Genomic DNA, 27299 nt, shown 5'->3' with positions numbered 1-27299 from the left:
CCTGCTTGGGGTGTGTCTGTTCCCCCAGGAGTGTTAGTGACACACTGGCCCCACCCCCTGCAGAGGAGCCCCCCCCCCCCCCACTCCGGCTGCTGTGCAAAAGCAGCCAGGCCCCAGCAGGTGGGGGCCAGGGGTGGGAGGCCAGCTCCAGCACAGACAGGTTCTGGGACACGGGCTTTTCTTCGCTCACTGGAGATACCGCAGTTGGGAGAGTCGGGGACAGTCGTGCACACGCTTCCCCAGGTTGCTGCCTCAGCAGCCCCTCCTGCCCACTGTGGGGACCATGTCCATCCCCACCTCTCACCCCGACCTTGTCCCATGGACGGGGTGGGCCTCAGGGTTCAGTCTCTGTCTCTGCTCATCCTGCCTTGTCCAAGAATCGCCCCCCCACCTCAGTCAGTCACGTGGACACGGGGAGTTAACGCCTGCGTGGTGGGTGCCGAGCCCTGCACTGGGGGTGGGGGCTCTACCACAAAACAAGACTTGCTCCCAGCACTCGGGGAGCTTCTGGACATTTGGAGGGTTTCACACTAGGAACCCCTTTTCTACATTCTCAAGATTTATGCTTCTGGATAATAGCACTGTTTTTCATATTGATTGATAATTTTCATAGTGAAGTTACTGTGAAGTTAGTACTGCCTTAAGTTTTGCATTAGCTTAATGCATTACAGGAGAACTGGCGTGGGCCATGGAGTCCAGGCCCTGATGGAGGACGAGTCACATAATGTCGGGGCGCAGGGCGTGGGGGAGGACAGTGCTTGTGCACGCGTCCTCAGACTGTGGCAGCCCTGCAGCCTGTCCGCAGCCCTGTCGTCAGCCCCGACTGCCAGGCGTGGGCGGGGGGGGGGGGTGCCACGAACCTCCGAGGGCAGGGACAGGGTCTCATTCGATGGCATGCCTGGGGCCTGGCACACGGGAGACTCTTGGTAGTCAGCACGCAGGTCAAGTGAAAACCCCCCTCTCCACAAGGACAAGAAGTGCAGCCCCGGGGGGGGGAAGAAGGACGGGGGAAAGCAGGAGGTTTTGTCTCCTTTGTGATGGCAGCCATGGTGGGTGTGATGGATGGGGAGGGGAGCACGATCGCCGTGTTTGTGCCAGCTCACGGCTGTGGGTGCCCACTGTGCAGGAAGACCCCTCTAGGTACAGGGGAGTGACAGATGGCCTGGCTGCTGTCCCCTCTCCCCGAGATCCTGTCCAGGGTCACCAAGGAGCAGCACATAAAAGGGAGTGTTAGTGCCACGTTGGGGGGAAAGATAAAGGATCCAGGGGGTTCGGGGCGAGGGCAAGGTTAATTTTGCTTAGAAAAATAGGGAACACAAATTCCTTGTTTTGTTTTTAAACTTATGGTGGCTTCGGTGTGGCTCCTAGTCTAGTTTACGGGAGGGTTAAAACAACAAGAGGCGAGAGGCCTGGGCGTCCCTGTGCACAGCGGGAAGTGGGGGTGCAGTGGGTGGCCCTTTACTTCCCTCTGCAAACAGCCATCCCGTCTCCCTGCTGCCAGGGCACGGGGTAGGGGACAAAGGCAGAAAGAGATGGCCGGGAAGGTGCCTCTTGCCCCGTGTTGCGTCATCGGCTGAAACTCCCAACAGTGAAGGGCAGGTGTGTGGGTGCCCTGTGCGTCCTGAGCAGGGGTCCAGGCGGGCCTCCTCTCTGCAGCTCTGAGAGATGTGCAGCTTCCTAGGCAGTGCTTGATTCCAAGCAAACAGCAGTATGAGGTGTGGCGCAGGGCACAGTCCCAGCAGTCACACCACTGGCTGGGTGCTAGGCAAGCCCTGTTGGGGAGAGGAGTGGTGGCTGGGGCATCTCTGAGCCCCTTTTGCCCGGCATCGTGTGGCACAGGTAGGAGCATGTTTCAGGTGAGTCCCCCTGGCGAGCCCCTGTCCCCCGAGGAGAGGCTCCTGGATCCGATTTGTGCGAGCAAGGCAGTTAGGAGCTGGGTTCGTGGCTGGTCCTGGGCTTCGGGACACACACACACACTTAAGAAACCCCCTTGGCACCCAGGTCCGGGAGGGGAAGGTGTGCTGTGGGCTTGGTCTGCCCCGCCCATCCTCACCTCCAGCCAAGGTGTCCTGGGGGCCCAGCAGCTGTACTCCTCTCTGTCGTCTTCAGTAGAAGGAGGTTCTCAGGATGCTTGTGTTGATTTGAGTCCAACCCTTAGGGTTCTCGAGATGCTCCCACCCCTAATTAAAACAAACCCCTCTCCAGGCCTGTTTGGAAGAGGAGAACACTGCTGCATTCTTTAGCCCCTCCTTGTCCAGGCGTTGTGCTGCCCCTTCCCCCTCCCCCCCACTGCAGCCGTGCTTGAGTCCGGGCTCCCGTGCAGCAAGCACTCAGCCTGCCTTGGCCACCCTCCGTGTGGCCTGGACACCTCTGTGCCCCAACCCCCATTATTTTCCAGAGGGACCCCCACAAATCCCCGGACTGGCCATTCTGCTTCCGTCTCTTCTTGTTCATGTCCATCTGTCCTGCTGCCAGAGCGGCCTTCCTGAGCTCCCCAGGCACCTCTCTGTCGTTCTTAGGACCATACCCATCCTTTGCCCCCGTCTGGCACTCCCCGCCTCTGGTCCCCTACGGAACTCTGCTCCGGCTCAGCTGAGCCCCCCTTGGGCCCCCCGGTGCCCACACAGGGCCAGAGGAGGGGCAGGCGGGCCAAGCCCTGCCAGCTGCATCCCCCAGCCTCCTGGCTCACACTTCCCGTTCACCCTTCACCTCCAGACAGCGGCCCCCAGGTGGCGTTGTCAGGACGCGTCTTGCTGTCTGTCTCCCACCCACACTGGGAGCTCCTGGAAGACAGTCTTGTGTCTTTCTGACCTTGAGTCCGAGTCCTGGGTGCGGAACTGCATAGTCAGTCCGGGGTGAAATCCCTCCCTCCGTCAGTTCTGCGCCCACCCACTCACACACTGTCTGGCTGCTGTTGCTACACCTGCAGAGGTGGGCAGTTGTCACAGACCTGGGACCCCAAAAGCCCAAAGCACGTTCTCTCTGGTCCCGTACAGACCCGCGGTCTGGCCCGTGCGGGTGCTCGGTGTGGGCTCTGAAACGGGCGGCAGTAACCACTTGTGGAGCTCCGTCCACACTCAGGGGCTGTGCTAGGCTCTAACGACATCATCACATCCGAGCCTCCGGATGGCCCAGCGAGGTTTAGTGGCCACCCTGCCTCCGGTTTTCAGGTGACAAACCTGTGGATTAATAATTTGCTCAATGTCACTGTTGGTGAGGAGGTGGATCTTACATTGAAACACCTCCTTCTGCCTCCAGGACCTTGGCCTTGCCAAGGCGGAAGGAGAAAATGGGAGGGGTTATGGAAACAGAGGTGGTATGGGGAGAAGCAAACTGGGGGCACGGGGCGGGGGTGGGGGTGAGGGCAGGCAGATGCCATGGGAGGGCTCAGGCACCTCCGGTTGGCCCCTGGGCGTTAGGTCGCAGTCAGGGGACCTGCTTCCACAGCCCTGACTCCCTTGAAGTCCTTGGTCCTGTGTTCCCACGGGGACCTTGTGTTCCTCAGTGACTTCCAAGGCATTAGAAAGCACTCAGCCCCCTGAGGAGTGGGAGCGGGAGAGAGCTGCTGTTCGGTTTGTGGTGCAGCCCACTATGCTCCCCAGGTCGGGGGGCTTAAATCCTGGTCAGGCTTCTCTGACGTTCAACCGCCTGCAGCAGACCGGTGAGCAGGTGCAGTGAGGGACGGCCTCCATCGAGTGAGTGGGGGCTCTGCCCTTTGAGTCAGACGACCCAGAGTCTCCCCTCTGAGGCACCGCTGGGCTGGCTTCCAGTTGCCCTGGGAACCTGAGCGGCCCCTGGTGCTGCGGTCCTGGGTGCAGTGAGAAGGAACCGGTTGTCCTTTTGCCCCCCGCCCCCATGTGTGGAGCTGGTTGGGGTCAGGATGCACCACCCCCAGCAACAAGAGTCTTCCTGTTGCTTGGTGGATGCGCTGTGCTGGATGGTCTCACAGGGACTCGGCGTGATGGCGACGGGCGGCCAGCCTGCTCCCTGGGCCTCGGGTGTGGAGCACAGCGCGTTCCACATGCATTGTCAGATCCGCTCCCCACCCCTGCCCGCAGCAGGAAGCGGGGCCACGATCAAGGGTCCTGCACTTGCTTCGGGTCTCAGGGCTAGTCGTGCCTGTGGCAGGCCTGGGCGTGGAAGCCATCAGCCCATGTCCCCATCCCTGTTCCCAGTCACCAGGGTGGCTCTTGGGGACCAGACGTCAGGCTTGGCCTGTGCTTCCTAAACATGGCCCCTCAGCTGTTCGCTGGGCTGGGTGAAGCCTTTAAATAGCCTCCCAGTTCAGTTGGGGTCAAGGTCCTCCGGAGGTGGGCTGGCTGTGGGCAGCGGCCAGAGGGTGGCCCCGCCCTCCTCCAGGCCTAGCCCTTTGCCAGCTTTAGGACTTGGGCACGGCTTCTTGGGGCCTGGCCTCTCACTTCTGAGGTGGCAGAGCATGCAGAGCAAGTTCAGATAAATTTTTGTTGCCTTATAGATGGTGAAAGTTGGTATGTCCAGAAAATTGAGACAAGTGTGAATAGTAGCTGTAATGCATTTTGCTTCATGTTCTGTTCTGCTGACCCGCTGCCCATGCCGCCTGTGATCCCCTCATGGTGCGATGTAGCCGGCAAGTGTTACTGGACACTTCCGGGAGGCCCAGGAGAGCAGATCTGGAATAGTCCTGCCCTGTGGGATTCACAGTCTTGGAGGTGGAGGGGGGTGGTCCAGGCCAGCTCAGTGTTGCCCAAGAATGTGGCTGGGGCACTCTGGGAGCCTAGGGCCTGCTGCAGCAGGGGAGACAGAGTGGAGCTGCACGCACTTCTCAGAGGGGCAGCTCTGACTGAGCTGTGAAGACAGAGTAGGGGTTGGTTGTGGGCAGACCGTACTGTGGGAGCTCAGGGCCTGCGAGTATGGTGATCCTAGGGAGTACTAGGGGGTGGGCCAGCTGCAGCACATGGTGAGAATGGTGGGGGATAGTAACCAAAGACAGGGAGCTGGGCCTTCTTCTCGCCTGAAACCCCTCTCTGTCCTCCAGCTCACATCACTGTCTGGTCACTGCCTTTGACCCCTGCAGGCTCTTTAAGGATGGGTAGTGGGCGGTGGCGGCAGCTGAGAGAACTCCGGTCCGGAGCTTTGCAGCCCGAGTCCAAGCCCCAGCTTCACCCCTCGCTGATCTTGTGACTTCGGGCTCATTCCTTAATTTACCCAAGTCACCATCTTCACGTGATGGAAAGGGACGGTCTCTGCCTCCCTCTTGGGGCCCTTGTGAAAAGTGAATGAAGCAGAGAGAGCGAGCCCCTGGTGCAGGGCAGGGCACAGGCAGGGAGAGGGTGCCCAGGTGAATCCAGAGTTGCAACGACGAGGCCCTTCACGCCTGCCAGGCAGGCTTTGATCAGAGACGTGTCTGCCGATGGTAAGGTGCGCGGGCTCCCCTCTGCCAGGCATGTTGGGTTCTGGCCGGTGCAGGGAAATGAGCACGTGTGTGTGTGGGATAAGCCGGAGCTGCCAGCCCACTCCTGGTTGTTAGAACCCATGAATGGGGCAAGCCTTGAAAAACGGCCCACAGAGAGAACCGGACACATTCCCGTGTGTGCATGTCCACGAACTGTGAAGGTGTTCGGGGAGACTCAGTCCCCCAAGATACTGAGTGCTGCGGGCAGGGCCTTAGCGGGGAGGGTATGGAGCTAAGGTGAAGGGGCTGAACCCCTCCCTGGGCGTGCTGGGCACCTGGGGCAGGATGAGAGTCCAGTGGCCTCCTCTCCCGTGAGGGGCCTGCCAGAGACCAGCCGCTGCCCTCCACACCCAGCACGTGCCTGACACACAGTAGGCCCACAGTGCCTATTTGTTGGTTGTGTCTCACAGGCTGCTCATCTTTCGGAAACTGCTGAGACGGTGGTTTTTCCAAGAGCACGTGTGTAAACTGTTCAGACGGGAACAGCGCTTGAACAAAGGCTTGTCCAGAGGCCGTGTTTTCCCAGGACCTGGGCCAGTGGGGCGAATGTTGGGGCGAACGTTAGGTCGAGAGGCCTGACTCGGCCCTCAGACCGGGGGCAGACTCTGCACCCCGCCCCTTCCCTGTGAAGGAAACAGGGCTCAGCAGAGTCCCTTATCTGTCAGCAGATAACACTCGTCCAGCTGGACAAGGTGACAAAACTGTCACACCACAGCCAGCACAGAAAAGACACTGAGGAAGTATTTCCTTCCAGAACTTAAATAGTTTCTTGATTTGGAGACATGTTTTTTCCATAGAGAAAGTCCATCTGGCCTGGCTGAGAAAGGGGCAGGGGCTAAAACGCGGAGACAGGCCTTCCGGGGGTGGCAGTTTTGCCTGGGTGGCTGGTGGTCTCAGTCCAGGTGCCTGGGAGAACGCCGCCGTCGTGACCCAGGCGCCTCCAGATGGGACAGCTCTCGTGTGTGTTTCTGCCGAGCAGGAGCTGAGGGAAGATAACATCGTTCTCATCGAAACCAAGTCCATGCTGGAGGAGCAGCTGACGGCCGCCCGGGCCCGGGGCGACAAAGTGCATGAGCTGGAGAAGGAGAACCTGCAGCTGAAATCGAAGCTTCACGACCTGGAACTGGTATCACACGCCTCCGTCACCACGAGCGACACAGCGTGGGGTGGATCCGGGGTTGTGCCCTGCCCTTTTCCGATTTCCAGCTACTGGGTTGGTGCCGCGCTGCCGCGCTGACCCGCTGACCCACTGACCGCAGAGGTTCCCTTGGCCGAGCCCAGCGGCTTGAGTGGGCGCCACTTAACGCCCACAGAGCAGATAGGGCCTGACTGCGCGGTAGCGCTTTTCTGTAAGGAGGGAGGGGTGTGGGCGTCTGGTGCAAAAAGGGTCTTTGGTGTCAGGTGAGCTGTGATTTGTGAGTCTCTGCAGCTTCCCAGCAGGTGTGCTGGGCCTGCTCAGGGGCCAGGAAGCTACCCGTATTCATGCCACATGCTTTAAAGCCCTGTGCTCTGCTTTGTTTTAATACAACCCAGTTAGAGACCTCAGGTCTCTTCATCACCTAAGTCACTGGGTCAGTGTATCTTTCAGTGGTTGCAACTCTCACCACTGGGCCCTGTGTTGGAGTCTTCTGTGCAGCCGTGTTTTGGGAAGTGGGCAGGTGCATGGAGGCCCTTCGTCCTGGGGGAACGAGGGTAGATGCACAGGGGCCCGGGCTGTCCAGAGGGTGCCCCAGGCCGCATCCTCACCCCTCCCCTCTTTCTGCACTAGGACCGGGACACAGACAAGAAACGCATTGAGGAGCTGCTGGAAGAAAACATGGTCCTCGAGATTGCGCAGAAGCAGAGCATGAACGAGTCCGCCCACCTGGGCTGGGAGCTGGAGCAGCTGTCCAAGAATGCGGATATGTCGGACGGTAGGTGGTAGCCTCCGGTGCCTGGGCACCAGCCCGACCATGGCTTCTCCTGCGTCCAGGGAGCTGAGCCCTTGGCTCTGAAAATCAGGTGTCATCCCACCCTCACCCCAAATAAATAGGATTTCCTTCAGGGGCCATTGGGAACTGTTCCGTCGCCGTTCTCCTCAAGGAGAGCGAGAAGGGCCTGGCAGCCCTGTGTCAGGACGGGGCATGCAGATCACACGCTGCCAGGTTTCTCCGTCCCTATGTGGATTACAGTATGCTGACACCCAGAGGGCATCTCAGACCCGTCCCCAGGTGATGGAAAGCTTGGGATGGCAGGAGAGGTCCCCAGTGGTCACTAATCCCCACTGTAAATATTCCCTGGGCGTCCTATCCTCCGTTCATTTGCATAATTGGGCAAGAGAGCTGCAGGCAGTTCTCTGTCACCCTGGGCAGGGGCCCAGGCCTCTCCCTCTCCCTCCAGTGTTTGCACCCCTGCCCAGCACCCTTGATGAGTGTCAAGTTGGCCCGGGGACAGCGGGTGGGGCATGGTCAGCAGTGTAGCAGGAAGCCTCGGTGCTCAGCAAACAATAAGCCGGTTCCTGTGTTCAAAAATAGCCCACGTGCGCCTGAGAGTGCAAGTGAGTGTTTCCTGAGCACCCCCAGGGTGCAGGGCGGCTTCTGGCTGGTTTGGCAGGGTGGGGGGCTGCTTTTTCATTGCTGATAACCATTCCTAAGCATAATGGAAAGGCTGTTGAAGCAGCTGGGTATTCCTTCCCTTCAAGAGGTCCCACCAGTTCCACACCTAAAATTGGTTCAGTAAACTGTTAAGCTGTGTGTAAAGTCCTCTCTGCGGTTTGGCACTGCTGGGGCCCAGGTGGGGGTCGGGGATTCCCGGCTCTGGGAGTTCAGGTTCCTCGGGGAGGATCACTGCCCCCTGGTGGGACACAGAAGCAGTGCAGTCTGGCTGGGACCCGCTCAGACCAAGTGTATTTCTGCTAGAGACCAGGGTGGCCTGTGGGCTTGGAAAGCCTCGCTGACTCAGACCTCAGACTACTCGGTATAGTTTGTGAGCCCTGTCAGGTCGGTGACCATCACTTATTCTCCGTGTTCCCAACTCCTGCTGCGTAGCTGGCAGCCAAAGAACAAAGCATGAGTGTGCTGCTTTCTGCAGGGATGGCGTGTGGCTTCCTGAGTCAGAAAGACCTGGCTTAAAGTCCTGGCTCCCCCACTGGTTCGCTAGGCGGCCTCTTTTAAACCAGTTTTCTTACCTGCGGCGTGGGCGTCGTGAAGCTGCCTCCTGGGGTTGCCGTGCGTGTCTTGTGAGAGGAGGTGGCAAAGCGTTGCCCTGTGCCCAGCCCTCGGGGTGCCGAGCAGGGCGGCCCTTCTTGCTGCCCTTCCCTTACTGAAAGATCAAACACAACTCTGGTTCTCGGGGTGCCAGAGAGCACAGCACCCAGTAAAGCCCCATCAGCTGTTTTCCTAATGAACTGTTGTGTGGCCGTCATAGCCTCCGAGGCCCTGGACTTTACGGAAGAGGAAACAAGGCTTGTAATCAGTTCCACTGTGGAACTTGGAGAAGCTTCAGAATTGTTTTCCATGAGTGCAGAGCTCCGGTGGGAGACTGAGAGGGTCTGGGGGTGGTCGGCAGTGGCGGCTGCAGACGAGGGAATGTGCCGAGTGCCGCAGAGCCGCACCCTTAGAAACTCTTAAAGCGGTAGACTCTGTCTTGTGCTGCACGGGTGCCGTCTGAATGACCACAGGTCGTGAACTGGGGGGGTTTAGTCGGTCAGTGTCGTGTAGCCTTGTCAGGATGGAGCCCTTCACATGTTCCTGTGCTGAGCATGTGTGTCTGTGCGTGGTCGGCGCTGGGGTAGAGTTGGGGCTGTGGGCGGCCCCCCCCATCCACAGCTGTGCCGCCGGTTGCTTGGGGGCTTTAGGGCACATTCCACCTCCCGGGTCGGCACTGCTGTCCTTGGTGGAAGGTGGGAGCTCAGGGCCGGGTTCAGGCACTTCTTCGTCCCTGTGACCGTCCAGCGTTGCCGAACCCACACATTTTGTTTCCAGCTTCACGTGTCTGCTTTGAAAAGCCGTCTCCTCTCCGTAACTCCAGCCCCTGGGGCGATGACCCCTCTCTCTAGGGCTTTTGTCCTGAGAAGGCCCGGAACTTACCTAAAGCCCCGCACCTGGTTGTGGCAGGGTGGGGCAGGCACGCCCTTTCTTCTCAGGTCTGCGCACTCTTCTCTTTCTGCATTCTGGCTGTTTAAGAGCAAAGTAGAAAATCTGCCGCCTTCTATCTTTAACTCATGTTTTCATCTCGCTTAGAATTTTTAAAGCACTTTTGACTTGCTGCCACATTCTTCTCTCCATGTAATTGTGAGATTACAAAATGAAATCTCGGCCCAAAGGACCAGGTCCAGGGACAGCAGGCACTGGGCACAGGCAGCCTGTAGCCTCTATGACAGTTATTGTCCTGCCCAGCCCCAGCCGAGCCATCCAGACTCCCGCTGCTCTCAGCTGGCACAGAAAATGCCACCTGTCTCACCTCTGTTGGTCTCTGCAGTCCGGGACTGCCAGTCAGGTTAGCAGGTGGAAAAAGTGGTCCGGCACTTCCACAGTCTTGATCTTTTGCGTTGGCTTCCGCACCGTCACCCGCTTCCTTCTTAAGCTCTGGGCTGCTCCCCTAACAGACCCCAGCTGAGCTGGCACAGGGGACGTGACTGCCTGAGGAACCTCAGGTGCTGACAGCAACACACCCCATAGAAAAGGGAGGACACCCCGCTGACCCGTGGGAGACCACCCCAGACCCCTCAGACCTGGGGCTCGGGGCCGATGGCCATCTTGGGGCTGGGGGCAGAGCGCTGAAGCGGGGGCCCCTGGAACCTGGGCTCTGACCCCCCCACTGCACTTCAGCCTCCAGGAAGTCGTTTGTGTTTGAGCTGAACGAATGCGCCTCCAGCCGCATCCTGAAGCTGGAGAAGGAGAACCAGAGCCTCCAGAGTGCCATCCAGGGGCTGCGGGACACGGCCCTGGCTCTGGAGGAGAGCAGCCTCAAGTGCGGGGAACTGGAGAAGGAGAACCAGCAGCTCAGCAAGAAGGTAACCGGGCGGTGTGGCTGGGACCCACGGGCAGGTGGGTGGCCAGGTGGAGCATCCAGGTGTTGCCGAGGGTGCGCAGCTCGGAGGAATGCAGAGTCCGGTGCATCACAGTTATAACGGGGGGCTAAGAGTAATCATAGAGGAGGGTTACCAGGCAGTGCATCTCATCCCTGCCCCAGTGTGACCCAGACAGGATTGAGTTCTGTGTCCTTCATCTGTGAAGTGGGGTCAGTGATGGACCCACCTATCAGGGCCATGAGGATCGTTTGGGGTCTAGCACGCAGCACGTGCTTGATGGACAAAGGGCAAGGCCCTGTCAGAAAGCGTCGGGGGCGGGGGGCATGTGTGTGTCAGGGAGACCAGTGACGGGCTGTTTCAGGGCACTGCTGGTGGTAGAACAAGGTCCGTGCTCACTCTTCCTTTCGGTGGACGGGATGAGGAAGAAGAGAGGGCTGAACGGCCTTTGCCTTTCAGGGAACTCCTGGGTCTTCCCAGTAGCACCGTAGAAGACAGACGTCTGGGGGGATAGACACGAACCAGTCTTCGTCCCGCAGTTACGAGGACCCCCATTCATGGGGCAGGAAGGGCCATGGGGAGGCTAGGGACTGTCTCCACGCGTTGGTCATCCCGAGCCGGAGGGCATCAGTACACACAGCCACACCGCAGATGGCACAGTTGCACTGTGAGCCTTGACCGATGGCCGGACCCTAGGCGAGGGCAAGGGCCCTCTTGTTTGCTGACCACCACGTGGGACTGGTGGTGCTTTGGGGCGTCTGGGTGTCTGTCCCATGAGCCCTACCAGTGTCCTTTGCTGAGGCTGCACTGGCAGTGGTGGGGACCCAGGCTGCACACAGGAGACCTGGGTTCTGTTGGTCACAGCTCTGCTCATACTTGACCTCTGGGTGAGGTGTGTGAAGTGGTTTTCCCAGAACTCTCACGGGACACCCAAGGTTCGGTTACCTTTCTTCTCGTCCCTTTGAAGCACCGTGTGCCTGGCAGCAGGGTAGCTGCCAAATAGTTCGTCCTTTCCTTGTGGGACAATGTGGGAATCCCCGTCTCCTGTCTTGTCTCTCGGTGCAGCGCAGCGCAGAGAAAGCGACTGGACAGTTTGGGTTTTTTAGACTCACGTGGGCCTGGCACAGGAAAGATCTTTATAAATGGCAGTTTGACCTCGGCCAAGATGAGTAAGAATGGACCTCTGGAAAGATGAGCGCCTCAAGCTCAGCAGGTCCTCACGGGCCTGCCACAAAAAGCCTGCAACGCAGCCTCTCTGCCCAGCTCCTGGCAGGCCCCAGAGATGACCGCTGACGTTTCTCCCGCCCTCGGCGTCCACTCCAGTCCCTCCTCTGCATGGGCAGGACTGGCAGGGGGCGTGCCCACCTGACAGGACTCTGTAGCCCCCGTCTGGCAGGTCCCGCCTTCCTGCTTCTTCTCTGGATCAGTTGGGGCCCTGGGGCAGCCCTGCCACAGCCCTTGGGAGGCACGTCTCAGCTCAGAGTCCCTGGTGGGAGCCGGAGCACTTCAGCCTCCTGTCCTGCTCAGCCCGCTGGGGCCTGGCTGCATGTGTCCTGACCCAGAAGGGTGGGTTTGCTATCTCTCCCAAGCCTGGCATGGGACGGGCTCTCACAGCCATTGGCTGAGCACCACAGGGGACGTGGCCCGACACTGACCTTCCTGGAGCACGGTTAGGCACACACAGCCTCCAGACAAGTCCAGACAATATGGCCACCCTGACAGGTGTCTGAGCCAGGACACGGCGGCCTGGAGGCCCGGACCCCGGGTGCCAGCTCAGCTCCCCCCCCCCCCCCCCCCCCCCGTGTCACACAGGCTGCAGGTTTGCTTCGGTCTAAAATGTGTATGTGAACCATAGTTCCCCGAAGTTAACTTCCTTCCCTGTGATTCACGACACTCGTGTGGGCCTCGGGGGGTGCCCGTCCCCCACCTCCGACTCAGCATTGACGTCCTGTGACATCACACCTTCCACCAAGAACCCTGATTTCAGAGGAAGAGGGGAAGCACGTGGCAGGGAGGGAGAGGAGCAGTAAGCTGGGAGAGAGGCAGACCGATTGGTGCCCATGACCTTTCTCTCTACCCTGAGCTCTGGGAGTAAACCCTGGGCTAAGAGTTCAGGGTCAAGGGGGTGTGGAAGTCACTGCGGGACAAGGTGTGGACTTTTTTTTCCTTGAGAAAAGGCCTGTTAATGTGTTCTATGGGGCTGACAGGTCTTGGGTTTGCTTTAAAACACAGTTTCCTTTGTGAAATTGTCTTTGGCCTGGGCTGGGTCTTTGGCTCTGCAGATTGAGAAGTTGCAGACCCAGCTGGAAAGAGAAAAGCAGAGCAACCAGGATTTGGAGACCCTCAGCGAGGAGCTGATCAAGGAGAAAGAACAGCTGCAGAGTGACATGGAGACCCTGAGGGCTGACAGAGCCAGGCAGGTAGGCCGTCCAGAGCGAATGCCTCCTGGCACCCTGGCCTGCACAAGGGTGCACCCAGGGTCAGAGCCGTGCCCTGGGCACTTAGCAGCGACACATGGGTTACCCGTCTCCTCACTCGGCTGCCGCTCAGATCGGCATTAGGGTGATGGGGCAGGCTTTGCCTCCCGGGGACACTGGCGGTCTTATTCTTGATTACCATGCCTTGGGGAGGAGAGAGGGGTGCTCCGGCATGTGGTGGGTGGAGGCCAGGGATGCTGCTAAATGTCCTTCAGCTCATGGGATAGCCCCAGTGTCCAGCGTCCCACTGAGGAAGCCTGGCAAACCTGCAGGGTTTTTGCCCAGGAAGGCTGGGCAGTGGCTCAGCAGTGCCCCCCAGGGGCCAGGCTTCCGTCTGCCTGCACTGCCAGTCTTGGCAGTGGCTGCTGTCCATCCCCAGAAACAGGCAGGAAGGAGGTAGATGGGAAAGGGGCAGAGGGGAGGCCTCCCCAGGACCCTCTGTTGGCGTCTCATTAGCCAGACCCGACACCTGGCTACTGCTAGCTGCAAGGGGGTGGGGTGTCAAGCGTTGAGTATTTCAGCCTCTCCAGCAGAGTAGAAAAGGGGGGTTGGGGCGGTGCGAGAGGACAGGCGGGGTCCCCTGTCTATGTGGATCACAGTCTAGAGGCAGAACAACAGGTGGCAAGCCAGGTGACTTCAGGTGTATGCTATTGAGTGAGTCACCGTGGGTCCAGGGAGGGAGTCCTGCTAGACGCAGGACATTTAGAACCGTGATGCAGGGCTTCCCTGGGGAGCAGACTGGGAGGATGAGAAGGAGCCAGTGCTGAAGGCTGGCCAGGGAGCGGGGAGACTATTCGAGGCAGAGGGAAGATCGTGTGCGGCATCTGCAGGGGAGAGCAGCGTAAGGAGAGGCCACAGAGATGGGCGGCCGGCCTGTCCAACTCCTGCAGAGCAGGATGAAAAGCACCAAGGGAAATCGCTTTCACCGTTCTAAGTGAGAGGGGATGTGGTTCTTGTTTCTCGATCATCCTGTCTGCAGGGGATGCGTTTTGACTGGAACTGTCTCGGTGGGGGTCTCTGTGCCCTTCACCTCGAGTCCATGTCGGGCCTCTGGGGAGTGTTAGGGCTTCCTTTGGGTCCAGGGTGTGGTGGTCTTTCAAGGCCTACGTTTTAGTCCCCCAGCTTGGGCCCAAATCTCCGAAATGTGCTCACGCAGCCATCTGTGTCGCTCCCATTGTGCTTTCCTGCAGATCAAGGATCTTGAGCAAGAAAAGGATCACCTGAACCAAACAGTGTGGTCGCTGCGGGAGAGGTCACAGGTCAGCAGCGAGGCCCGCGTGAAGGACATCGAGAAGGAGAACAAAGTGCTCCACCAGACAGTGACGGAGAGCAGCAGCAAGCTGAGCAAGCTGGAGTTCGAGAAGCAGCAGCTGCTCCGGGACCTGGAGCAGGTGAAGGAGAAGATGGAGCGGGTGACGGAGCTGGAGAAGGAGCTGCACAGGCTGGAGAAGGAGAATGAGAAGCTGGCCAAGAAGGTCACCTCCCTGACGACGGCCACAGAGAAGGCAGACACCCTGGAGCGTGAGAACCAGAGCCTGACGCTGGAGAACCGGAGGCTGCGGAAGTCCCTGGACACCCTGCAGAACGTGTCAGTGCAGCTGGAGGGGCTGGAGCGGGACAACAAGCAGCTAGACGATGAGAACCTGGAGCTGCGCAGGATGGTGGAGACCATGCGCTTCACAGGCGCCAAGATGGCTCAGATAGAGAGGGAGAACCAGGAGCTTGAACAGGAGAAGGAGGAGCTGAGGAAGAACGTGGAGCTGCTGAAGGCCCTGAGCAAGAAGTCGGAGCGCCTGGAGCTCAGCTACCAGAGCCTGAGTGCCGAGAACCTGCGGCTGCAGCAGAGCCTGGAGAGCAGCGGCCAGAAGTCGCAGGCCCTGGAGCGAGAGCTCGGGGAGCTGGAGACGGAAAACCAGACCCTGCAGCGGGACCTGGAGGCCCAGCAGCTCGCCAACAAGCAGCTGGAGCGCTCGGAGATGGACAAGAAGGCTCTGGAGCAGGACCTGGCCCAGCTGGAGAAAGACAAGAAGCTGCTGGAGAAGGAGGTGAAGCGGCTCTGGCAGCAGGTGGAGCTCAAGGATGCTGTCTTGGACGACAGCACCGCCAAGCTGGCTGCTGCCGAGAAGGAGAGCCGTGCCCTGGACAAGGAGCTGGCCCGCTGCAGGGACGCAGCCACCAAGCTGAAGGAGCTCGAGAAGGACAACAGGGACCTCACCAAGCAAGTGACCATGCACACGAGGACGCTGACGACCCTGAGAGAGGTGAGCTGGGTGCAGGCAACCCCTTCCGGGGGCAGCAGGGCTGGCGTGTTTGCCCAGAGCATCAGGGTGTGCCGTGAGGGGTGTGCCTCAGCATAGAAGTGGGGCTGTGTGTCCTCGTTACATGTTTTCCTGCTTCAGCAGGACACTGCCGAAAGGTGAGGAGAGCCAGGTGAAAACCAGCTGTTACCTTACTGCCCAGAGCTCACACTGCCCCAGGTGGCTTATTTTATTCCATCATTTCTCCTACACATGCGCGCGCACACATGACACCCTGCTCTCTGTATCCCAGCCCTACTGTGTGTTGTATAGATTACATTGTTACATCAAATAGGCTTTCGGCCATGGTTTCTAATGGCTGCCAGATACTAATGCTATAGACTTACTGCAGTTATTTTTAAGCATCCGGGGTTGTTTCCAGTCTTTTCCACTATTTGAAATAACACTGCACGTCCTTGCACGTGTCCACCTTCCCAGATGTGTCTGTTTTCTTAGGATACATCCCTGGAGGCGTAATCCCAGGGTCAAAGAGTAGGCACATTTTACAGGTTCTTGACAAGTATGTGTTCTGCTTTCCCCTGGAACTTTTTGCACAGGTCACCTGGGCATTCCCTGGGTGTGTTAGGGAGGGCAACTGCTCGAGTGAACGATGTCCCTGAGGGGCCCAACAGAGAAGTCGAGTCTGGAGCAGGTGGGAGTTCAGTGTGGCTGTTCCCAGGTGGCCCCCAGCATGGTGACGTGGGCACCTGGCTTCCTCCCGGGCTCGGCCAGCCCGTAGTGGGGTTCCCTTCTGGCTGCTGTGCGTGTGGCTGGCAGAGAGAAAGAGAGTGAGTGAGAGAGAGCACACTTCACGGGGCAGAACTCGGTCACGAGGGAGGCTGGGAAGTGTGCCCCAACTGTGCGCCACAGAGGAAAAGGAGATGGACTGGGTGGGCGCCGGTCTCTGTGTTCACGCCGGAGCGCGGTCAGCACCGGCAGGGGAGTGTGCTGCGGGCCCGGCTTCGCTGCGGCAGTAGGCGAGGGTTAGGTTAGGCTGCGGTGACAGGCCACCCCGGGTGGCAGCAGTTGCCACTCAGGCCCTGCCTCTCACTCACGAGCGTCCAGGTGATGCTCCTGGGAGCCTGTGGTCTGTTCTCTGACTCTACCGCTCTGGTCTTTGGGCTCCGCCATCTCAGCACAGGTTTGGGCGGCAGCCAGGGCAGAGGAAAGGCAGTGGGAAGGCCACACACCAGATTCCCTGAGCTGCAGCTGGGAGGCGACCCCCATCGTTTCACCCCACAGCCCATGGGCTTCACCTGCCCACAGGGCGTCTGGGAAATCCGCAGGTGGAATGAATGCTTGGCAAGCACCATTCTCGGTCACGCCGCTGGTCCACACTTCAGATCTGGGGTGGGGAGGCAGAGGGCTGAGACGCCAGGCAGAAATGGCAGCTGCCCGTGGAGCCACGAGGAGGTGCGGAAGTGCAGGTGGGCCAGACTCAGTCAACCACCTCGGTGAGAGCAGCGCCTGCTTCTGAAAAGTAAATCAAAACCAGGAGTTGAAATTAAATCTTCCTCCTTATTATACTTTGTTTATTACAAATTCTTTGCAATGAGCGTTTAATTACATTAGTTCCCAGAAAAGGCAATCATGAGAATTTGAACCTACTACTCAAAGGTCAACATATTGGTATTTCCAAAACGTGTGTTTGGGGGCGCATGGGACCCACCCTGACACTCGGCTCTGTGGCCTGGTCGCCCACGATGCAAGGGGCTAGAAGAGCGTGGTCATCCCTTCTCTCTGGGAGACATCGCTGAGGTTCACCTGTCCCCCTCGAACTGCCTGCCCAGCCCTCACCACACCTGAGTCAGCCCCGACGTGGGAGGGCAGTTCGTTGCTCAGCCTTGAGAAGGGCCTGCGCTGGCCCCTCCCTGCCATTTCTGCGGGGCTCCCATCCCATGCTGTCCTCTCCTCATCCCTGCAGGACCTGGTGCTGGAGAAGCTGAAGACCCAGCAGCTGACCAGTGAGCTGGACAAGCTGAGCCAGGAGCTGGAGAAGGTCGGACTCTCCAGGGAGCTGCTGCTGCAGGACGACGACAGCAGCAGTGAGACGTGAGGGCCTCCCCGAGTGGCTGCCAGCCCGACAGCTCACACCTGCGTCCCCCTAGTACCGAGTCCTCACACTCTGCATGCCCATGCTCCACACTCTCAGATCTAGGTCCCCCTGGGGTCCCCTGGGGAGAGGATGGAGGTCCTTTTGTCCAGTAAAAAGGCTGCTTTTATTATTTTCAATAGATTGTACCTTTTAGAGTGGTTTTAGGTTCACAGCCAAGTCGAGGGGAAGGTGTAGAGATTTCCCACGCAGCCCTGTGTTCCACTGTAGGCACGGCCTCCCCCACTACCATCGCCCCCCACCGAGGTGGTGCATTTGTGACACCTGATGAACCTGCACAGACACGTCACCCGCCCAGAGGCCCTAGTTAACACTGGCGACCACTCTCGGTGCTGTCCACCCTGTGGGTGGGGACAAACGCATCGTGGTGCGTCCAGCATTGCAGAGCCACACAGAACAGTGTGCCCCCGGCCCTCACAGTCCTCTGTTCCACCCGTTTGTCCCTCTCCCCTGCCCAGCCTTACGCTCTTTTTAGTTCACTGCAGTCTTTGCCTTCAGTGCTTTTTTAAATGATCTCGTTTTTTCCAAGGAAATACAATGTCTTGGACTTTTGCTGGACTCAAAACTGACAAGACCCACGTGTTAGATAACGTGACACCTTTTGGTGTGGTCGCCCAGCACTGTGACCTTGGGCAGATCACTTAACCTGAGACTCAGTTTCCCTTTTGTAAAAAGGCCATGGTGACAACTCCTCCCTAAAACGATGGCCGTAAAACTGCCCCAGTGATGCGTGAAGGTGTCACAGGGATGCCGACCTGGGGAGTCCTGGGTGGGGTTGGAGGGGTGGTTTTCAGCTCCAGCCCATGTTCCGGGCTGAACGGGGCCCGAAGGAAACCCACTTGCCGGAGGGAGGATGTGTGGCAGCTGGGTGATCGGGAGCTTGTGGGTGGAAAAGGCAGACGGATGATACTGCTATATCTTTGTATTTTTCAGAAAATACAGGATTTTGGAGGGCAGGAATGAATCGGCACTAAAAACGACACTGGCCATGAAGGAAGAAAAGATTGTGTCCTTGGAGGCGCAGGTGGAAGCGAAGGCCAGCCTGAGCCACCAGCTGCAGAAGCAGCTCCAGGCGGTAAGAGCTGCCGTCTGAGACAAGCTCTGGGTCCTGGCCCGGAAGCCCCTCCTCACCCTTTCCAGCCCACCCCTGGGAGCAGAGGCACAGCCTGGGTGCCCGTGTCCTGGCGCAGTTGTGGCCGAGCTGCAGGGTTCCTGAGGGAGCGTCTTCAGAGTCACACACGCCGGGGCTGGGCAGCACCAGGGGGGACCAGAGGCCTGGCAGAGAGAGGAGGCGAGATCTGGGGGTGCTGATGAGAACCATTGAAACCGTGGGCGTCAGACACCAGGTCGAGTCTCATGGGCACCCTCGGCTGGGACAGGCACAGGTGCACAGAGGCTTATAAGGATGTGCGCGTCTACTCTTGGCACACACGTGCTGTCCACATGCCTGCACACACGGTCTCCACGTGTATGCTGTCCACACACATGCACATAGGTTTTTGTCCATTCCTTGTTTATGAAGCCACGGCACATTTCTTCATAAAAGATTGGATCTAGAGCAAAGCGGATCTAGACCTGGGATGGGCTTCATGGCATCACCTGGTCCGTGTTCCCGGGGTCACCTCTGTTTTATAGAGAGGACACTTGGGGCTCAGGGACGTGAGAGGACTGCCATCGTTGTGTGGCTGAAGCCAGGACTGAGGCAGGATGGGGTCCCAGGCTACTGTCCCTTCTGTCATCTTTGGAAAGAAGGAAAACTACATAGGACGGAGGCGATGTGTGCCTCTAGCAAAAGCAAAAGCAGGGCGTCTGCCTCGTCATGGCTGGTGCTGGCCGGCGAGGGGTGGGGTTTGGTGTGGGCCATTCCCTGGCCACTAACGCGGGCCCTGAGCCGGGCCTCTTCCTGCCCCACACCTGCCTCCGTGCTCCCGTGCCCACAGCTACAGCAGGAATGTGAGACCCTCAGGCGGAGCCAGGAGGAGGGGAAGCACTTGCAGAACTCTTTGAAACACCCCGCGGGGACGTTGGTGGCTGGTCACCAGGGCAAGGAGAGCTGGGGGCCCAGCCACAAGGAAGCCACGATGGAGCTGCTCCGAGTGAAGGATCGGGCCATTGAGCTGGAACGGAACGTGAGTTGGCTGCCCCGGCCCTGGTTGCTCAGAGAGAGGCCATCCTGTCCCTTGTCCCAGGGAGACCCCGCCGTCACTGGAAAGGGCACGGGATGTGGGATCTGTTGAGACTTCTCCGGGTGCAGCTGGACACTTGTTGAGTTGTCCTGGCAAGTCCTCGGAGCTTGTTTTCGCTGGAGTTGCCCTCGGCATTTCTACCACAAAGGGGCGCACTCACATTTTCCCATGGCAACTGGCCGTCTGCTTGCCCCTCAGAGTTTTCCTGTAGCTTACACTCCGGGACTGTGTTTGTGCGCCCTTCCTTATGTGTGTCAGAGCTGTATCCCAGGGACCAGCAAGCCACGGCCCAGCGCCTGCTTCTGTAACTGAGGTGTTACTGGGACACAGCTGTGCCTTTTGTTCACCTGTTGTGTGGGCTGCCTTTCCAGCAGTGGCCAGGCTCAGTGGTTGCGGTGGAGACCCATGTGGCTGGCACACCCAAGTATTTGCTGTCTGGCCCTGCAGGGGAAAAGTTTGTCAGTGGACGTCTGAACCCCTGGTTTTATTTCTCTCTCCCAATCATGTGTGAAGCAGGTAGTGACGGTTTTCATCATCCGACAGATGAGAAAGCTTGAGACAGAGTTGTGAGACTTGACCCGGGTCCCATGCTAGTAAGGTGGCCCACGTGACCTTGTAACCCACGTGCCCCGACGCCTGGCCCAGCTGGTGGCATATTTAATGAGGTGTTTATCAGCCTCAGGAACGGGAGCCGCCTCGTTGCACCTGCTGTCAGTGCTGAAGGGGTGAGGCTGCGCCGCAGGCTTGGACTCCCAGCCTGTGCCAGCAGCTCACCAAGTGCTCTCTCAGGCATTGCAGGAAATGAAAGAAATGCATCAAAGGGAGAAAGGGTGAAGCAGCTCCAGCTCCAGCTTACTTCTCGCACTCATGCGCTCGGTTCTGTGCAGAATCCCTTTTAGGAGTATTTTCTGTCTTAAAAGCACATACCCCCAAAATAGGTGCTTGGGGCCTTTTCCCCCCAGTTCTGTTGACTGCTTTTTCCAAGAAGGAAAATGTTGTTTCTCTGACCTGGTGGGCCCTGGCTTTGGCCCCCAAAGCCTCAAGTCTTGAGGGGCCCTTACAGCCCAAGTCCCACATGCTGGCAGGTGTCTGATGCCCCCGTGCTTTCCCCTAGAATGCAGCTCTGCAGGCGGAGAAGCAGCTGCTCAGGGACCAACTGCAGCACCTGGAGACCCAGAACGTGGCCTTCAGCAGTCAGATCCTGACGCTGCAGAAACAGGGCACTTTCCTGCAGGAGCACAACACCACGCTGCAGACGCAGACGGCCAAGCTGCAGGTGAGGGCGGGGCAGGTGAGGGCCGCAGGAGGATCTGGTCTGGAGACCGGCCCTGGGCTCCAGACCCCTAATAAGCAAGACAAAGCGTTGGGGGTGGGTTGGGGGTTCTGTTCAGTTTTATTTTTAATGGGCTCGTTGTAAACAGTGGTGCCCGGCCTCAGGGTTTTCGAAGGCGGTGATGGGTTGATACACTGTGTTCAGTGAGTGAGCATGTGGCTGCCGGGGCTGAAAGCTTCGTTTTTGTTGTGTTCCTTTCTGTTTCCCAAAGTCTGTTCCTTGACCCGTTATTAGGAAAGAGGTTCTGGGATCAACTACGTTTGGTGCCCCGGAGCCCACTGGGCTTCTTTACTGCAGAACCTGCGGGGACTTTTTAAGCTACACTGGCCTTTAGTCTCCACGAGGAGGCAGGGCACGAAGTGGCTGCTGGCTGCTGAGTGCGTCTAGCAAATGGGTGTTTCGGGCCACGTAGGTTAGGGTGTTGGTTTGTAGTTGCGGGTAACAGATGGTGGGGAAATGAGCCACCATTCATTTGTGCAGCGTCTGGGAAAAGTGTTTGGAAGTAGGGAACCGACAGGCAGGACAATACGCAGGAAACCACTGGGCGAAGAGGTTGGGGTTTGTTCTTTAAAGGTAAAATAGACATGGGACTGTAGTTTGGTTTGTGGTGTTGTCGTCATGCGTCTGGTTTTGATATCAGGGTAATTCTGCCCCCGAATGAGTGAGGACGGGTTCCTTCCTCCAGTTTTCTCGTGGTTTGGGGTGTTCTGTGACTACCAGGTTAAATTGGTTGGTAGTGTTGTTTAGGTATTTGATATCCTGACTGATTTTCTGTCTACTTTTTTTTTTAAAGTAGGCTTTTAAAAGCAGTCAAAGAGGGCACCCGAGGAGCTTATCCAGAGAAAGGACATAACTTGCCCGAAAGGTCACGTTTGTGGAGAGGGGCACAGGACCACATTTAGCGCCACGCGACAGTTCATATTTGCTGTCCTGGTAGAACTGTCCCCAGCCCAGCTGGGTGTTGCCTGCCCTGAGGGTCCCTTGACCTCGAATCTGCACTTGACCTGCTCTTGGCCCCTCACGATGCATGGGGACACCGAGTCTGTGGCTCCCAGTGAGGCATCATCACTCATCACCTTTTCCCCGCCCCGGCAGGTAGAGAATTCCACTCTGACCTCCCAGAGCGCCTCGCTCACTGCGCAGTACACGCTGCTCCAGAACCAGCAGGTGGCCAAGGAGAGCGAGCTCGAGAACGTGCAGAAGCAGCAGGAGCGGCTGAAGGCCGCCTACGAGGCGCTGCTGCAGGACCACGAGCACCTGGGCACGCTGCACGAGCGCCAGTCCACCGAGTTCGAGGCCCTCATCCGCCAGCACAGCTGCCTGAAGACGCTGCATCGGAACCTGGAGCTGGAGCACAAGGCGCTCGGGGAGAGGTGCGCGCGGCAGCTGGCAGCTGGCGGGGCGGCTGGTGGGCTCCCTGGGGTCCTGTCCTCACTCCGCTCTGGCCCATCGCGCTTCCTCTAGACCTGCTGCTTCAGTATCTGGGGCACTGAAACATTCCCAAAAAGGCGTAAACCAAACGCCACCCTCAGCAACATGGAGTTTGTGCAGCTGGAGGCTGGATGGCAGGAGGGTCCCAGGTGGGGAGGGGTGGACACAGCTAATCCCAGCTCAGGGAAACCTGTCAGCATTGGGGCCCCACTCCCCTGAAGATTCCCACCCCCTCTTCCTTTTCTCTCCAAACCAAGAACAAGGAGAAGTTCACCACAGCTGCCGCTTTCCAGGGATGTGCCTCACCTAGTGGCCCAGGCCTCCCCTTCCCTCTCAGAGTCTGAGCTGCTTCTTTTGTTTTAACTTTCAACTTTGGGAACTTTTGAATGTGTAGAAATAGACTAGTACAGCAAGAGCTCTGTGTACCCCGTGTACCTGTCACTCAGCATCAGCACTCTGCCATTTCATCTTGACCTCCCACTCTCCACCTTCACTCTCCATTTTCAGGTAAAATCGGTGTACATTAAAATGCATAAATCTTGACTTTGCCCTCGTGACAAATCAAGGTTTTGTGTGCACTGAGTCAGCCACGTGGCCTGAGTGCCCACCCGGCAGGTCCTGCTTGTTCCGGGCCCCAGGGCAGGTGTGATGTGTGTGGGACTCGAACGCAGGAGAGAGCGGGAGATGCATCTACTTGGACCGGTATAGGAGGGAGCGGCTGTCCACTTTCTGTGCTTGTGACACGTCCCTGCTAACAGTGTCTTCCTTGAACCAGCCTCCCCAAGACGCTAAGCAGACGCTGGGTCTTTAGTGGGAGCAGCTGAGGTGCAGGGAGTTTCTGTCACAGGGATCCAGGCAGGTCAGGGAGCCAGCAAAGCCTGGAAAGGGCGTCTGATGATGCTGTTTGTGGGGAGGGGGGTGATGGCATTCATTTATTCACTTGCCCAGGGCTTCCTGTGGCCTCTCTCCAGGGCCTTCCACCCCCTTTACCATCCTCCCAGATCTCCGTCCTTCAGGGCTGCTGAGACTTCTATGCCTATCAGACTGGGGTCCTTCCAGCCAAAACGAGCATCGTCTGCCTCTTAGCGTTTCCACCTCTCCCTCCTCCTGCACCCATCCTGTACTCATGCAACGCTTAGCGAGCACCTACTGTATGCGCGGAGCTGTGTCTAGACGTGGAGGCCCGTACCCAGCTGACCAGTGATACGGAGCAAAAAGTGTTCACACCTTCTGAAACTAGCGTGGTGCCCGCCCCTCACCAGGCGCTTCAGGTCTTATCCTTGATGTCCCATTCTGTATGATAACAATGTCCTTGTAGTCGTAATGTCCGTTCAGACGGGGAAGGTTTGTGCAGGTGGAGTTTTCCTGGCTCTGAAGGAAGAGTTTATTGTTGTTTTGCCTGTAGCTTCTTGCTTCACAGAACATGCAGACCTATAGTATTACTCAGTAGTTTTTGCTGGTCAGACAGAAGCTAGAAGCCCTTGGTCTGAAGCAGGGCCACAGGTTTAAAGATTCTATTTATTTATTTTTAAAGATGGGAAGGGAGGGAGAAAAGAGGGGGAGAGATATCAATGTGTGGTTGCCTCTCCTGCACCTCCAACTGGGGAACCAGCTTACAACACAGGCATGTGCCCTGACTGGGAATTGAACCTGAGACCCTTTGGTTCACAGCCGATGCTCAGTCCACTGAGCCACACCAGCCAGGGCAGGGTTACAGGTTTAGAGGTGTAGGGGTCTGGAACACAGGGATGGTGGCTCTGTATTCATGTCACTTGGCACTTCAGTCCGACACGCACTCGTCCCCATAACACACAACTTAGCGAGGGTCAGACCTCACACTGGGAACTCACTGGGGAGTGAGACTCAGGCAGTGTCTGCCCTGCAGTTGGGCCGTCACGAGTGGCGGGAGTGTGCTTGATTGGTGTGCTCTTCCTAGACATCACTACAGGGAAGCAGGAGTTGGGGACCCTGATGGTCGTGGCCCTGATTTGTCAGATCTGGATGCCTTCTTCCGGAATCGTTAGCCCTGAAAGCCTGCAGACCCCCGCCCCCAGCTTTCCTTGACGCCACGTTGGGGCAGCCTCTCAGCCCCCTGGGCAGGTTTCTGAGTTTGAGTCCCCCACGGTCTTGGCTCCAGTCAGATCCTGTAAGTGCAGCTGATGCGGGGGTGGGACACCTGCGGACCAAGGCTGAAAATGTTGGACCACCGGGCGGTCTCTGTCCGTCTGCCTTTGAGCATGGGAAACTCAGGAAGCGGGTCTGGAAAAGGGGTTTGCCTGAATAGGGGAGATTGAAAGGTTATGACTCAGTCACCACCTTGGCCTTGGGGGAGCTCCCCAGTCATCCCTGAACACAGAAGGTTGCAGCAGGTAGAAGGGACAGCCTGGGGCTGGTCCGGGAGTCATCCTTGTGCTCCACCACCCTCCGGAGAGGCTGCTCGGGAACCTGTGCACATTGAGACAGGAAGGGCTTCCCCAAGCTGAGGGGAAGATGTTGGGGAGGGTAAGGGCTGGGTTGGGCGTGCCTTAATGAACAGGGGTGGGGTGTGTGTGTTTATGCGCACACAGAACTGGCCCCTACAGCTGCTTGGGCCCCCCCCTCCAGGCAGGCCTCTGGCCCCCCACACAGCTTGACTCAGAACGGGAGACTCACGTTCCTGAGCTGGGTGGAGGGCTTAACGCAGGCAGGCCCCCGTGATGGGGATTAGCTGTTGGATTCAGCTGTGTCTGTTGTGGCTTCTTTTAGATGCATTTGTGCTTAGCGAACCACCTTGTAGCCTAAATGTAACTCCCACGAGAAGGGCATGGAGTTCAGAAAACAGTCACAGCGTTCCCGGCAGGCTAGCGGAGGAAGGCTGCTTTGAAGGGACTAGAAAGGACCATGGAGATACCTTGGGTGGGAGGAGAACTCTGCCCCTCCCAGAGCTGGCCTGGCCTGGACATTGGTCCAGACATCTGTGCCCACTGCCGTTCTCTCATTTCTCTGCTGTCCAACCCCGCTGCCTGCCCATCCCCATCCTTCTCAGCTCTGCAGAGAAGCCACCCATGGGAGGCTTTGCAGTCCTCTGGGGTGTCCGTTCCTAGCAGGCACGTTTTCCTCCGGCAGGCACGAGGACATGCTGAAGCACAAGGCAGAGCTGGAGGAGCTGGAGAAGGTCCTGAACACCGAACGGGAGGCTCTGCAGCAGGAGCAGAGGACAAACGCCATCGCCGCCAGCGAGAACCAGAGGCTGCAGGGAGAGCTGGACAGGTACCCGCCCCCAAACCCCACCCCTCAACTCAGCACCCGCTGTGCTTAATTAAGGTCAAGTGAGTCCTTGGTGATGGTGTTTTCCACAAACCCTGTCATGGTAACAGCTGGATGGAATTGGGTAAAAGGGGACTCTAGCCAGTAGCCGGGACAGTGCGTTGTCTCCGTGTGGATAACCTCAGCTCCCACACTGGTGACAGCAATGACTGTGTCGGACACAGGCACCTCCTTCTAACACCAGCAGTCCCCTGAAGGAGATACAGTCTGTCGTCCTCACTCACGCATTCCCTGTTTGCGAACTCACCTACTCGCTGAGATGCACTTGGGACCCCTAGTCGGCACTTGTGACCTTTCGTGGGCAGGCCCAGAGCGCCAGGCACTGGAGGCGTCCGAGGGGCACATTTGCAGCTGAGGTCGCAGGGGCCTCGGGCTTCCTCCCTGCATCAGCTGTCATACTGCCAGCGAGCGTCCTTCCGTGGTGCCTCCAGTGCCCTGCTTTTCTACTGCACTTCTGTGCTGTGGGTGGCGGTTTTGCTGTTTGAAATGGCCCCCGGAATAGAGTGCTGAATTCAGTGCTGCCTAGCATTCCCGAGGGCAGGGCTGCGCAGGGGACATGCGTGGTCGATGCCAGTTCCCTCAGGCACAAGGCAGGTTGGCTGTCGGTTTGTCGCAGAAGGTGCCTTCGTGTCTTGATCAGGTGACAGATGTGGCCAGAGACTCCCAGGAACCTTTGGAAACAGTTTCAGTTACACTAATTCACGTTCGAGGTGACTCGGTAGAACGTCATACTGCAAATAACAAGGCTGTCCTTCCCCTTTTTTAAACAGACAAGGAAACGGGCTCAGGGATTAAATAACTTGTTCGGAGTCAGTGCTCCCAGTGGCGGCAGTTGCAATTTCAGCGCAGGTCTCGTCTCCACAGAACCCAGAGACAGGCGTGACCATAGGGAGCCGCTTCCTTCCCACGGCCGTCATAACGTGTACTGAGGGGCCACAAACTGGGGTGCGTGTGGTGCCTGCAGTGGGGGGGTGTCAGCGACAGACCAGACCGACAGGCGGAGCGCACGCCTGGGAGGCAGGCCGGGGCTGCCAGGGGGTCCTTTGTTTATGCTTTTGTCTTCCGAGAAGCGAGACATCTGAATGGTGATATGGAACTTTACAATTTTGAAATGTTGATAAACTGGTTAATTTAAAAACAAACAAACACTGTGTGGGGCAAATACGACACATCTGTGTTCACAATGAGCCCGTGAGCCTCTGGTAGTTTGAGCTTTCTGATACCAATGTTCCCCCAGGAAACCCCATTGGGTGGTGATGACGATGATGATGATGATGGTGATGATGATGATAATGGTGATGATGATGTCGTCATCAGTGGAGTTTTATCTGTCCCCGGAGTTGAAATTAGAAAGGGGCTTGGAACTGGGAGAACAGTTGGGCACAGATATAGAGTTCTTGTCTGACGTTCTGATTCAGTGTTTGTAAAACTGGGTTTTTTTTAAATCCTCACCAAGGATATGTTTATTGATTTTACACAGAAACGTCGATGTGAGAGAGAAGCGTTAATCTCTCATATTGACAGGCACCCCAGCCAGGAATCGAGCCTGCAACCTAGGCACGTGCCCTGACTGGGAATTGAACCCGTCACCATTCTGGTGCATGGGACGACGTTCCAACCAGCTGAGCCACCGAGCCAGAGAGGGCTAAAAGTGTTTTAATAGAAGAACCTTTTTTCCAAGTAGGCAGCTATGCCAAAGCCTTAAATATAAAAGATT

The 27299-nt window shown here is 57.9% G+C and overlaps 1 protein-coding gene and 1 long non-coding RNA gene across 3 annotated transcripts in view; one reads left to right on the top strand and one right to left on the bottom strand.

Annotated features, from left to right (window-relative positions):
* CCDC88C (coiled-coil domain containing 88C) overlaps positions 1–27299 on the top strand; it is a 111087-nt gene that overhangs the window by 64183 nt on the left and 19605 nt on the right. For both annotated transcript variants that reach the window (XM_024568251.4, XM_053928019.1), the window contains 11 exons: positions 6411–6557; positions 7200–7344; positions 10240–10424; positions 12722–12859; positions 14107–15177; positions 17138–17265; positions 18260–18401; positions 19267–19455; positions 20627–20788; positions 21941–22218; positions 25382–25525. In XM_024568251.4, coding sequence (XP_024424019.3) covers positions 6411–6557; positions 7200–7344; positions 10240–10424; positions 12722–12859; positions 14107–15177; positions 17138–17265; positions 18260–18401; positions 19267–19455; positions 20627–20788; positions 21941–22218; positions 25382–25525 — 2729 coding nt within the window. The remainder of the gene's footprint in view (positions 1–6410; positions 6558–7199; positions 7345–10239; positions 10425–12721; positions 12860–14106; positions 15178–17137; positions 17266–18259; positions 18402–19266; positions 19456–20626; positions 20789–21940; positions 22219–25381; positions 25526–27299) is intronic.
* Positions 953–3144, bottom strand: LOC123480476 (uncharacterized). Its single transcript, XR_006656506.2, has 3 exons — positions 2951–3144; positions 2054–2207; positions 953–1772 (listed from the first exon to the last, which is right to left on the bottom strand). It is a non-coding gene; the product is annotated as an uncharacterized lncRNA (long non-coding RNA).

Source organism: Desmodus rotundus, chromosome 7 (genome assembly GCF_022682495.2).
Source record: "Desmodus rotundus isolate HL8 chromosome 7, HLdesRot8A.1, whole genome shotgun sequence".
Lineage (NCBI taxonomy): Eukaryota > Metazoa > Chordata > Mammalia > Chiroptera > Phyllostomidae > Desmodus > Desmodus rotundus.
Note: the sequence above shows the minus strand (reverse complement) of the source record. Positions and strands in the feature narration are given on the sequence as shown.